General features: G+C 41.7%; 2 protein-coding genes across 4 annotated transcripts in view; one reads left to right on the forward strand and one right to left on the reverse strand.

Annotated features, from left to right (window-relative positions):
- dhx57 (DEAH (Asp-Glu-Ala-Asp/His) box polypeptide 57) overlaps nucleotides 1-9,256 on the reverse strand; it is a 10,325-nt gene extending 1,069 nt beyond the window's left edge. The window contains exons 1-24 of one of the 3 annotated variants that reach the window (XM_017034691.2): nucleotides 9,169-9,256; nucleotides 8,171-8,404; nucleotides 7,741-7,910; nucleotides 7,317-7,631; nucleotides 7,006-7,212; nucleotides 6,016-6,914; nucleotides 5,741-5,913; nucleotides 5,509-5,630; nucleotides 5,209-5,404; nucleotides 4,944-5,068; nucleotides 4,363-4,496; nucleotides 4,214-4,268; nucleotides 3,909-4,123; nucleotides 3,717-3,833; nucleotides 3,531-3,627; nucleotides 3,085-3,258; nucleotides 2,391-2,591; nucleotides 1,903-2,179; nucleotides 1,559-1,654; nucleotides 1,369-1,452; nucleotides 1,115-1,252; nucleotides 915-989; nucleotides 670-804; nucleotides 379-579 (exon numbers count right to left, since the gene is read on the reverse strand). In XM_017034691.2, the coding sequence (XP_016890180.1) occupies nucleotides 379-579; nucleotides 670-804; nucleotides 915-989; nucleotides 1,115-1,252; nucleotides 1,369-1,452; nucleotides 1,559-1,654; nucleotides 1,903-2,179; nucleotides 2,391-2,591; nucleotides 3,085-3,258; nucleotides 3,531-3,627; nucleotides 3,717-3,833; nucleotides 3,909-4,123; nucleotides 4,214-4,268; nucleotides 4,363-4,496; nucleotides 4,944-5,068; nucleotides 5,209-5,404; nucleotides 5,509-5,630; nucleotides 5,741-5,913; nucleotides 6,016-6,914; nucleotides 7,006-7,212; nucleotides 7,317-7,631; nucleotides 7,741-7,901 (4,197 nt within the window). In that variant the 5' untranslated portion in view covers nucleotides 7,902-7,910; nucleotides 8,171-8,404; nucleotides 9,169-9,256. Of the gene's footprint in view, nucleotides 1-378; nucleotides 580-669; nucleotides 805-914; nucleotides 990-1,114; nucleotides 1,253-1,368; nucleotides 1,453-1,558; nucleotides 1,655-1,902; nucleotides 2,180-2,390; nucleotides 2,592-3,084; nucleotides 3,259-3,530; nucleotides 3,628-3,716; nucleotides 3,834-3,908; nucleotides 4,124-4,213; nucleotides 4,269-4,362; nucleotides 4,497-4,943; nucleotides 5,069-5,208; nucleotides 5,405-5,508; nucleotides 5,631-5,740; nucleotides 5,914-6,015; nucleotides 6,915-7,005; nucleotides 7,213-7,316; nucleotides 7,632-7,740; nucleotides 7,911-8,170; nucleotides 8,405-8,743; nucleotides 8,841-9,168 lie in introns of those variants that run through there. The other 2 variants (XM_017034692.2, XM_008315859.3) reach the window with 2 other exon arrangements.
- morn2 (MORN repeat containing 2) lies at nucleotides 9,100-10,780 on the forward strand. The gene is made up of 6 exons (XM_008315858.3): nucleotides 9,100-9,241; nucleotides 9,361-9,508; nucleotides 9,722-9,772; nucleotides 9,847-9,953; nucleotides 10,089-10,225; nucleotides 10,390-10,780. The coding sequence occupies exons 1-6, from the start codon at nucleotides 9,236-9,238 to the stop codon at nucleotides 10,490-10,492; spliced, it is 552 nt and encodes a 183-aa protein (XP_008314080.2). The 5' UTR covers nucleotides 9,100-9,235; the 3' UTR covers nucleotides 10,493-10,780.
- The last annotated feature ends 478 nt before the right edge of the window (nucleotides 10,781-11,258 follow it).

Below are 11,258 nucleotides of genomic sequence, written 5' to 3' on the forward strand. Positions count from 1 at the left end.
ACATAGGCTTGTGAAAGATTTGTCACTGTAGCTTAACTAGTAACTAGTTAACTAGTGTTGTACAGAGGTGTATTCAGACCACCCAAGGGAAAAAAAATTGAGAGGGAAGATTTCTTTTTTTTTTACCTAGAAGAACGATTTATTTTCTGAACGCAATTTGAGAATAAAGATGAAACACAACTTTGACATTAAAGTCCAAGTTAAATGTAAAGAACTTATAAAATGCCTGCAGCTGTAGATTTCTGCAGTGTAACATTGCAGATGTGCAAGGGGATTTATAGACGGTAGGCGGTCTGTCTCAAAAAGTCTGTTTAAATTTTGACCTTAAGTGCACTCTAAAAAAATCTTCAAAAGACTTATACTGTTTAAATCTGTGACCTGATGAGATGCAGCAGCAAATCTGATCCATCCATCGTCCAGGGAGATGATGAACTCCCCCTTGTGCAGCTCCAAGTTGACCTGTCCACCTCCGAACAGCACCAGCGTGTAGACCGACACCATGCTGCAGTCTCTGATGAAGACGCGGCTGGTTTTCACCTTCTCGTGGTAAACCAGGTAAGGACTGTCGTAGTGACGGACCTGGAAGATCGACAGGAGTCTGAGCGTTTGATCCCCCTGATCTACTCGTCCATATTCACAGACATTTTAATTTTGGTTCAACATTCTCACCGCGTAGTTAACAGATGAAGGGTGGATGTGAACGCAGCCGTCGTTCTTGGTCATGAAGCGGAGCTCGTTGGCTCTCGGCTGCATCTTCATTGCTCCTGTGCTGGTCATTTTGTAATTTCCCTGAGGGGCTTGTACCTAGACAACAGCATCAGAGTCTTCAAGATGTACTTGAGTGGTCCTCCAACAGATACAGTCAGTGACCTCCATCATAGACATTACCTACATGCTACATATTTGCTTTTTACCTGGACCACGTTGGGATAGAGGGCAGCACACATCATGGCAGACATCAGACGAAGATTTTCTGAATTCAGGTTGGCCTGGAGAGAGTTCATGTGTGATTTTCCAGTTAGGTCAAAAATTATACAAAAGTCTTGTCAAGGACCCCTTCTTCATTGACAAGAACAAGCAGTGAATTTACACCAAGAAATCCTGCATGGTTCACCTCAGGGCCAGTAGCTTCTAGAACTCCATCCGAGGCATTAGATGACATGCGCTCGATCACCCTGGCCCTCAGCCCTTCCTTGATGAAGCCAATGTCAGACAGCAGCTCGGCAAACTGCCTCTTGAGACTGGCGATCTCCTGCACGTGACACGATATGATGAGACATTTAAAAAAAAAAAACACATAGCATTGTTCATAAATTTCAAGCACGAGAGTCATTTTTTCAGACACAGCAGGAAAGAAAAAGAAGTTACTTGTAAGCCCCGCCACGACAGAAAGTTCTCTCTGCAGTAAACAGAACTGGCTTTGTAACCATTCTTCGCAGCAGAACACCATCCCTGCAAATAATCAGGAAAATAATCAGTCAAACACATCATAACCGTACAGGTATTTACTCCATATTTTTTTATTTCCTGTTAAAACTAAAGCCAGCGCTGACTGCACCTTGTAGGCCTTTAACAAAGCAATGTGGTCACTGTTGTTTCCTGCAAAGCCAAGTTTCTTCTCAGTGGCTTCCTCACGTTTATCCCAGGGAGATACCTGGGAGAAAAAAACAGACCAGCTCAAAAACTGACACTGTAACAGGAAACGAGCCCAAGAGCCACAGAGTGGGATGTGGCGGTAAACGGCCATCTGGCCCCACCAAGAGTCTGCGCCCCAGATGTTTGGAGCTTCTGAATCTCTACATTTGCTTTAAATACTACGTGCCTTAGACTTTTGCTTCAATCGCTCTAAAACCATGTCTTTTGTATTGAAACTAAATGAACACTGATACGTGTTTTCCTTACAAATGGTGATTTGAAGGCCAGACTAGCGGCGATGGTGAGAGCTGGGTCGAGGCAACGGAAGATGGCACCAAACAGCATCAGTTTCCCAATGCGCACGTCCACAGGCAGGCTGGCCAGGTGGTAGCCTAGCGGTGTTAGCCTCTCGTCTGCAGTCAGAGCTCCCAGGTCCTGCAGGCGCTGCTTTGCCATATCCACACTTCCCATAGCCGGAGGCTCAATGAGCCGAGAGAATACAGACTCCAGTGGTTGTTCGGCAAACACTTCCAGGATTTTGATCCTGTCAGAGGCAGGAGGGTTAATAAGTGAGAGCAGAGGATTTTTTTTCTTTTACAAAGATAATATATTTACTTGTCAGGTTTAATCTCAAGCGTCATTTTTAACCATTATTCATCGTGCCCTTGTCTTACATAAACCATAATTCTTTGTATTTACAGAGAGGACAAAACAATTTCGCAGCTCTGCAGCAAAGAGCAAACAGATGGATTTACCGCAGGCAGAGCTGCTCCAGAGGCACTCGCTGGATCTCAGGCAGCTGTTGTTCAGCCAAGTGGTGTTGGAAGCAGTGGCTGGTGAAGAGGTGGAAACAGACGCCTGAGGCCACGCGACCGGCTCGACCCTTCCTCTGCAGCGCGTTGGCCCGAGAGACCCACGATTCCTCCAGGCTCTCCATGCTTTTAGATGCGTCGTAACTATGAAAATACAATTTTGTGGATGGTGCATTACAAAGGCTGTTTTTGGCAAAATATTAAAAGTTATAGATTTCAAAGAAGGGATTAATCAACAGAAATCTTGGATATGGATGTATTTACTTATGCATATATACATAGACACATAGATACATACATATATAACTACACATATATATATATGTGGGTCATTTGCATGAAATTATTAGATAATTCATTGAAATGTAGCATATTTACAATTAGGTAAATATTTAAGCACTTGATGTACTAATTCTTTCTTAAATTAACCTTAAATGAACATTTCAGAAATGACAATGCATGTTTCTGTAAAAATGTAAACGTAAATAGAACCAAAACAAGATATATACACAAAAAAACAACACCAGCACCAAAACAAGATATATACACAAAAAAAAACAACACCACCAGGCTAAATAAAAAAAAATGCCGTTCAAACGGCCCATATTATTTATTATAAATAAAAACATGAACTGACCCTTTCTCCTTCATCTTGCCAGAGTCGATGACATAAACCACGTCGTCAATGGTGACAGACGTCTCGGCAATGTTGGTGGAGATGATGATCTTTGTGACGCCCTCTGGAGGTTTGCTGAAAACAGCCTCCTGATCCTCGTTGGACAGAGTCGAGTGAAGAGGATAAATCACACACCTGAGGTGAAGATGTGAAGATCAGCATTTGACCAAAAGTTCTTTTCTGACATGACACCATTTCTTGCATAACAGTAACACTGATTCAGACTTTAACCTGTAGGTGGCAGTAATGTATCTTAAGTTTACCTCACACAATGCACTTTACCTTTACATATTAATACGTCTGTGTTAACATTGAATTGTGTGTTCTTTTGCTTATTACATTGAAACATTACCAGCTTTTTCTTTTCAGGGAATGTGTACTGTATATTTAATGACAATGCCACAGACCTGGTTGAGCCTCTGTTATTGAACATTCTGTTGGACTGCAGTTGTTCATACAGCATCTTGATCTCAGCCAGGCCTGGCAAAAACACCAATACTGCCCCTGGAGCCAGAAACAAAAATGAAAATGATCACATGATTCACATGATTCACCAGTAGAGGGAGAAACATCACTGAGCAGCTGATTCTAACCTGCAGGGTAGTTGTGTTTCCCACTGACAATCCACTCCAGGAGGTTTTCCACCAAATCCACGTTAATCTTATCCAGGTCCATTGCTGACATGGTCTTCAGCACAGATTTCTTGGTGTCTAAATATACAGAAAAATCAATATGAAAAACAAACACATCAATGCAAAAGGACAGCACATCAGTCGGACGCTCACCTTTGTATCTGATTGTGAGATCCTGGAGGCTGAGTTGCTGGTCTGGCACCGAGTCTTTGATAAAATCCTTCTTATAAAAAGACATGAAGTTCCATGCGTCGTCAGCCAAGTCGTCCACTACGTCCCTGACTGGTACCTTGCTTGTTTTTCCAGCTGTAAAAGATTGATTCTGCTTCCCTGAGCGCAGATAAGGACTGCCATCCTCAATGACATAGCTGAAAAAACGTATTGTCAAAAACATCAAAATGTAAGCAATATTTTATACCAGTTTCAATTCACTTAAAAACAGAGTTTAGTAAACATACCCAGTTTTAGCAATTGCATCTTCAAGAAAAAACTGGTCGACAGGAAACGTGCGTCCTGGAGATTTTCAAAAATGTTTTTGACTTAAATATAATCCATGGGAATGTAATGCAGGCTGACTGTACTACAAGTACTTTGCAAATGTTTCTACCTGGAATATGGACAGATGGGCAGTTGTAAAAATATTCAGAGAAAAGGTTGGCGTTCAGTGTTGCACTCATGAGGATAATCCTCATGTCTGGCCTCTGCAAAATCAGGTCTTTGAGCACCAACAGCAGGAAGTCACTGGAAAGAGCGCAAACAAATGAGGCATTTAAGAGGAGGCTAAATAATAGAGCTGTAGCATTTCAACATGGTTGTTATGAATGGAATCATCTGTGAAATGTCTATATAATCTGTGGACAAAATGTTGTGGGCAACAGCAAATATGGATTTTTTTTTAAATGTTATAAAGGAAATAAGAGCTGTACTAACCATTTTTAAAACCTCTACTAATTGTGCATCTTAGTTATGGGTTCTTTTTTTTTTTTATCTCAGAGCTAACCCACTCCGTTCCCTCACGTCTTTGTTTTTGTTGGTGAGGGTAAAACAAGCGGCATGAGTGACATTTTGAAAATAAACACAAACCCTGAAGCAGTGGTGGAAATAAAGCAGTGACAGGCCGCTGCTGTCAAATCACTATAAAGGTGTGAACAAATATGTGCTGTACAAGACTGTTGGGCACTATCTCACCTCTCCTCCGTGCGCTCGTGCACCTCATCCACAATAACATGAGTGACGTCCTTGAGGTCAGCTTCACCCTCAAGTCTCCTCAGTAACACGCCTGTAGTGCAGTAGAGGAGTCTGGTGGCAGATGACTGACAGACGAGAGCAGACGGTCAGAAGGGGTGAAAAAAGTAGTAAGTAAAAAATCTGAAAATTATGTCATCTATGGTGTTCATTTGTGAACGAGAAGTCGTTCACAACGAGAAATTGTTCATCTGTGTTTTGCACGTACTCTGACGCTCTCCAGTCGGATCTGGTATCCCACTGAGTTCCCCAGATTCTCGGCACGTTCCTGAGCCACTCTTTGAGCCACGGAGATGGCAGAAATACGACGGGGCTGAGTGCAGATGATGTTGGCTACATGACTGGCGGGGCCACTCAGTGAGGCGTCCAGAATGAACTGAGGGATCTGAGTTGTTTTACCACACCTTAATAGAAGTGAAGGAAGAAATGGAAACGAACAGATTCCTAATGGTAATCACAAATACATTAAGCAGTTAAGGTTTATTTGGTGTCTCTCTGAAAGACTTACCCTGTCATTCCACTGATAACCAGCACCTGACACGCCTCCAGCTGGTCAAGAATGTTCTCTTTCTCTTGCCAAGCCGGCAGGCTTTTCCTCTGCTCCAGCATGGAAAGGAAGCGCCTGGATGACTGGGGAAAGGATCAAGGAAGAAAATATTAAACATCCATTTAAATACATCTCTAAAGACAAAAGGTGTAGTTACAAGTGCCAAGTGTGTACGAAAATCTTCTCGCCTTACCTTCTTCTTTTGGAAATCTCGGCATAGCTTGCGGTTCTCTTGCAGTAAGTTCTCAAACTTGATACTGTGCTTTTTCACCATCTTTCTCAAACTGGCGTAACTTTCACTGTGAACTGGAACGGCTTCCTGTTCCCGATCCTGACCTTCCTCCTTCTCATCCAGCTCTTCTGGCACTTTAAAGAATTAACAGACCAATGTTATTACCAAATTTTTGCTTGTATCAGAAGAAACTGTTGAAGGAAATGTACCAAATGAAGAGATTTGTTTTTACTCACAGTCCGACGGTCTTTGGTTTCTGGATGGGGGAGTTCTTCTGTTGTGAGTATTTTCACTACTGATAGTAGGATTTTTGGTTTCCTCAAAAGTGTTGCTTTTTGAAGTTTTGCTCTTAGCTGGGGTTAAAGAGGGCGTAGATACGGCTACGACAGGTGGTGGTGTGCTGTATTTGTGATGACTGACAGACAGAAGTTCCATCATGGAAGCTTCATCTTCACACAACGTGGCCAGAGTGTAAACGATAGGTTCACTAATCTTTGCTGCGTCCAGGGCCTGCTCGTATAACTTCTCAGTCACCGTGAGACGCCCTGCAGGTCGCATAGACTCATCGTTGGTGCTGAACGCAACTATAGGTGCCTGAAATGGGTATCGATTCCCTTTAGGGAAACGAATCTCTAGCTCATACTCAGGGGGAGAATAGCTGCTGAATCCAGGCTGGCTTGGACTTGTGAGATCTGGGGAACCAGCTCCAGACCTGTCTGTAATGGGAATCTGGTGTTTAAACCTGCATTTGTCCCCGAAGCGACAGCCTTTACTTTTTAAGTAGAACTTGCATATTTCACGGTTATTGACAGATCTCTCTCCGCCTCGACTCTCGTCCTGAGCAATCTTATTACCGCTCAGTGAGAACAGCGAGAAGTCAAGCGTTATCGACCACACAGTGTTAGCAATTCGCTCGGTGAATCGCTCGCCAAAGATGGCAGTTAAAGCCAGGGCTTCCTCCTGCCTCTGGTTCAAGCACTCATCCATAGGAACTGCCTCAAGACCATCGGGAGTGACAGCTTCCCGGCCAAAGCGCTCTCTGAAAACCTGGTGAAGAAGCTGCTCCAAAGTTGCTCCAAAATCACCTCCACTACACTGCAGCGCCACCTTGCTGCGCTCCCGGTCAAAACCATATCTATAAGAGATAATGATATATTAGTGTTTGGATGGATACCAAATATACAAAAACACAAATCAAAAGTGAAGTAGTAAAAATCCACATTCACCTGCAGAGTTTTCCTATAGCAAATAAGGAGATGACAGGTTCAGGGGCGGGTCGTTCATCATCAGACTCTGGATCATACATGGGGCTATCTGCTCTCTCCACTGGCTCATCATTTGTGGCCCAAAACTGACCATCTTCACGGTGATCCAACTCATCATATTCCTCCTCCTCCTCTTCTTCTTCCTCTGAATAATCTGAGCCATATTCACTGAGGGATGGGGGTCATTAAAATGAATACGGGACTTGAATTGTGGATTTTTTTTATGAAGCATGTGCAAACTAAAGAGATGACATATAATAAATTATACTTACTCAAAGGGTTCGTTAGGATCCAGAGACTGCAGATCCCTCAGGAGCTCCCTGAGTTGTTTTTGATTCTCGCTGGTCATGAAGATCTTCTGCATGGGCATGGTGCTGCTCACCTGCCTGCTGCTCTCTCCTGTTATTGGACTTGGCCTGATTCTTGCCAGTGAACTCGGCAGGGGCCTGCTGCTTTTAAAAGGTGCGGGTGTCTGGTGACTCCTGTCTCCCCCGCCCCTTCCTCTTCCCCTTCCCCTTCCTCTACCTCTACCTCCATCCCTACTACTAGAGTGGCTGTTGCTGCTGCCACCTCGTCCTTTGCCAGGTCTACAAAGTCAGTCAAGACAAAGACCAAGAGACAGTATTACAATTGAATTAAAATATTTTCAAAATTATGACATTTTTGTAAATTGTTTCTGTCACAAATCAAATGTACCTGCTGGAACGAGGTGGTCCAAAATCCAGACTGAAATCATCGTCATCATCATCCCATCGCACACTGCCTCCTTTTTTGCTTCCACCCCCTCCGCCACCTCTGGGCTTGTTAAACCTCCCTCCTCCTCTGTTTGGCTTTCCACCTCTTCTCCTGGTACTCATCCTCTTCTGCTGTAAAAACGTTGTGAGCACATTTTTAATTTTATGATAGCACAAGCTTTTATAACTACTACACTACTATAATCACAGGTTCACACGGAATGTTTACCAATGTGAATCTTTATAATAACAATACTAAGAACGTATTAAGGGGTGTATTACTGCATATCAACTTGGTTAGTTGTTAACTTAAATGTAAAACATCAGTCCAAAAATAGTTTATTGATAGTAAGAGGTTGCCAAATCGTCCAATTCATATTAGGTACACTCACCTTTAATCGGTGTCCTTTATCATAGCAGCCAATCTGAGAAACAGATGAGTAGAGTGGTTTATTCCTCTACCTCTTAGTGGTAGGAGCGTCTATTGCACTGAGTAGGACGACACTGAGAAACATCCACTGAAGAGCACAGTCACATATCCCTGCGACGACGCTGCTTGAGGCACTTCAGTCCAAGTGCACGCGGTGGCCGTGACACTGATACAAACATCCGCACAGTGCTGTTGGCTACAATGTTGATATCAAACAGAGACAAACATCGCAAAGTGACTGGTCGAGTATTTACAGCCACGGCCTCACTGAGTATTTCAAGCAGTCACATAAAATAAAGCTATGGGCTCTATAAAGAATCAATGTCGATCATCAAAGTATGAGATAGCTAACAAGCTAACTCTTCAGTTTTATAGTGAAACCCATAGCGTTCGTTCATATCTGAGAAACATATTTTCAGATTACACCAGAATGTAATTTATTATACATTAGACTGTCGTCGGTAAATATTTTTATTGTGGTATAATATACAGTTTAACAACTTATCGAAAAACTTCAAACAGAGTAAACCCGAACCTGGGACGACTGAAACCACCGGCAGCTTGCAGCCCTTTCATTGGTGCAAAACCCGGATGTTTACATTTCATGTTCCGGTTTAGTGCCGTAAAGTTTGTGTTTCTGCCGCGGAATATAATATCATGTACTCATGTCAGGATTATGAATACTATTATATAAGAGCAATAATAATATTATGTAGTAAATGTTAATATAAAAATATATAAATTTTGCAATTTAAGGCTACACGAAACCTAAAAGTATACTTCAATAGTAGGGGTACGTTTTTTCACACAACCCAGGTGTTGCGTCAAAACGGAGCCCCTCTTCGTAGCTATAGTAACCATGTTTATTGACGAACTGCTCGTACAACGCAGGCATCATTTAAGTGTTGTAATGAAAACATAATTGTTTAGAAAAATAACGCTTTAGCAACTTTTACTTACTATTAATTATTTTTCATTTCTCTGACCACTGAACCGGTGCACTGAGAACTAACAGAAGGCGCACACAATGACGGTAGTTCAACTTTATGTACCTTTGATCTACTGATCGAAGGAACTAGATAGAATACAAACAAAAAGTATTGTCTAAGTAATTCTAAATACAAACTGTTATCTTGTTTCACACAAAATAAGGCAGAACAGAAGAAGGAGAACGTTCAACTTTATAAAGAAGAAGAAAAGCAAGAAGAAGAAAAGGAAGAAGACGCTAGTTCGACATTCAAGATGCCAAGTGGTGCGAAATCCAAGAAGAAGAGCCCAAGCAATCACAATGCGGCTCCAGGTGATTACCTACTGCCATGGGTTCACCCATAATAACACAATTACTTACAAAGTCAGTCTAACTCAGTCTACAATGAGTCAAAAATTATAGGTTTGTTTAAATTAAAAATAATTTAAATTGTTTCTAAAAACTCTTTTACATCCTACATTTTATCTTAAAAATGAAGCATTTCTATGTAACATAGAAAACTGTTTTGTCAATTTTTCCTCTCAGAGCCGGAACTGATACAGGTGTCCTACATTTTTCCAAACGGGGACAGATATGGTGAGTGGTGAGATATTTTAAGTGAACGATATTGAGGTTATACCAGTCCGTGACAACCTCTCTTCCCTCCACAGAGGGGGAGTGCACCAAATCTGCATCTGGAGCAATCGTGCGAACAGGCGTGGGTAAACACACATCACCGAATGGAATTGTTTACACCGGAGAGTGGCAGGATGACAAGGTATAAATAATGGTGTTCAAATAGCCTGTAGGTGTCGGTGACTAAAGCCAGCGTGAGTGTATTCTCTCAGAGGTTTGTTAGTCATTCTTGTGCTTCTCTCTCTCTCTCTCTTCATCCTTCACCCACGTACTTTAGATCAATGGTAAAGGGACACTGCAGCTTCCCTCTGGAGCTCAGTATGAAGGACAATTTCATGATAACATGTACCACGGCACAGGAACCTATACCTTTCCTGATGGCTCCACTTATAAAGGACAATTTTGTATGAACAGGTACAAAATGACACTTTTGAAACTTTGGTTTCATATTGTAATTTTGTTTGTAGTTTTTGTTATATATTCAGACCAGAAGGTCTGATGACAAGAAATTGTTAATTTTCACTGCCTTAAGTTTAAAATTGTCTTAAAATATGTGTGTTACTCATGTGTATTTCCAGGTTGGAAGGTGAAGGAGTATTCACCAACACACAAGGACTGGTTTGGACTGGAAAATTTGAGGGCGAATCAGCTATGGGTCTGAAACTGCTGCACACCAATTAGAGAAAACTGGCACTCCCTCGTGTGTATTTTTTTATATAAATTATTTCACAACACAAAACACACATTTAAGTGTATGGGTGGTTAAAGATCAAGGGAAGAAGTAAATCATGTTTCTCTGAAGTATTTCTTGCTGTACTACAGACTGAGACTCAGAGCTGTTGAAGAAGATCTTCATGTGTTTCCATCTTCAATTCCTGCCAGTATATCACGGTTGTGTTCAATTAAACAGTCCAAGGTCACACCCCAAGTTCACCCAAAATAGAAGGTCATTTTTGTTTGTGTCATTTAAAACATGCACCGTGGCTCAAAAAAGGTTGGGAAACATGAATGAAACTTTTTTTGTTTTTAATTAATGTAGTTCAATGCCTTTTTTGTTCCTGTAGAAATGTTTTTGCATCTTGATTTTTTTTTCACAGAAAAGCACATAATTTATTAAAAATGCATATTTTCAAAGGAAATTTCTTTGTGTCTTCAAAAATGTATCACATATCAAACATTTGCTTAGTTTCCACCCCTTTTCTGTATTATATAAGCGTTCTATGGGGAATAAAATGACTTTGGACATTCTGGATATCAGCCAATCACAGCAAGGCATGCGTTCACATCTCCACTGCCGTCAGTGTGGTGCTGAGCTGTTGACACATTGGCCTGAGGAAATGTGTGATTTCTGATGTGTGCAAGTGAGGGGTGGGTCATTTTGACCTTGGTACGCTGTGTGTGTGCAGTTGTTCCAAAACAAACAAACAAAAAACCCTCATAAAAATTC

The sequence above is a fragment of the Cynoglossus semilaevis genome, chromosome 8, assembly GCF_000523025.1.
Source record: "Cynoglossus semilaevis isolate Cse_v1.0 chromosome 8, Cse_v1.0, whole genome shotgun sequence".
Classification (NCBI taxonomy): Eukaryota; Metazoa; Chordata; class Actinopteri; order Pleuronectiformes; family Cynoglossidae; genus Cynoglossus; species Cynoglossus semilaevis.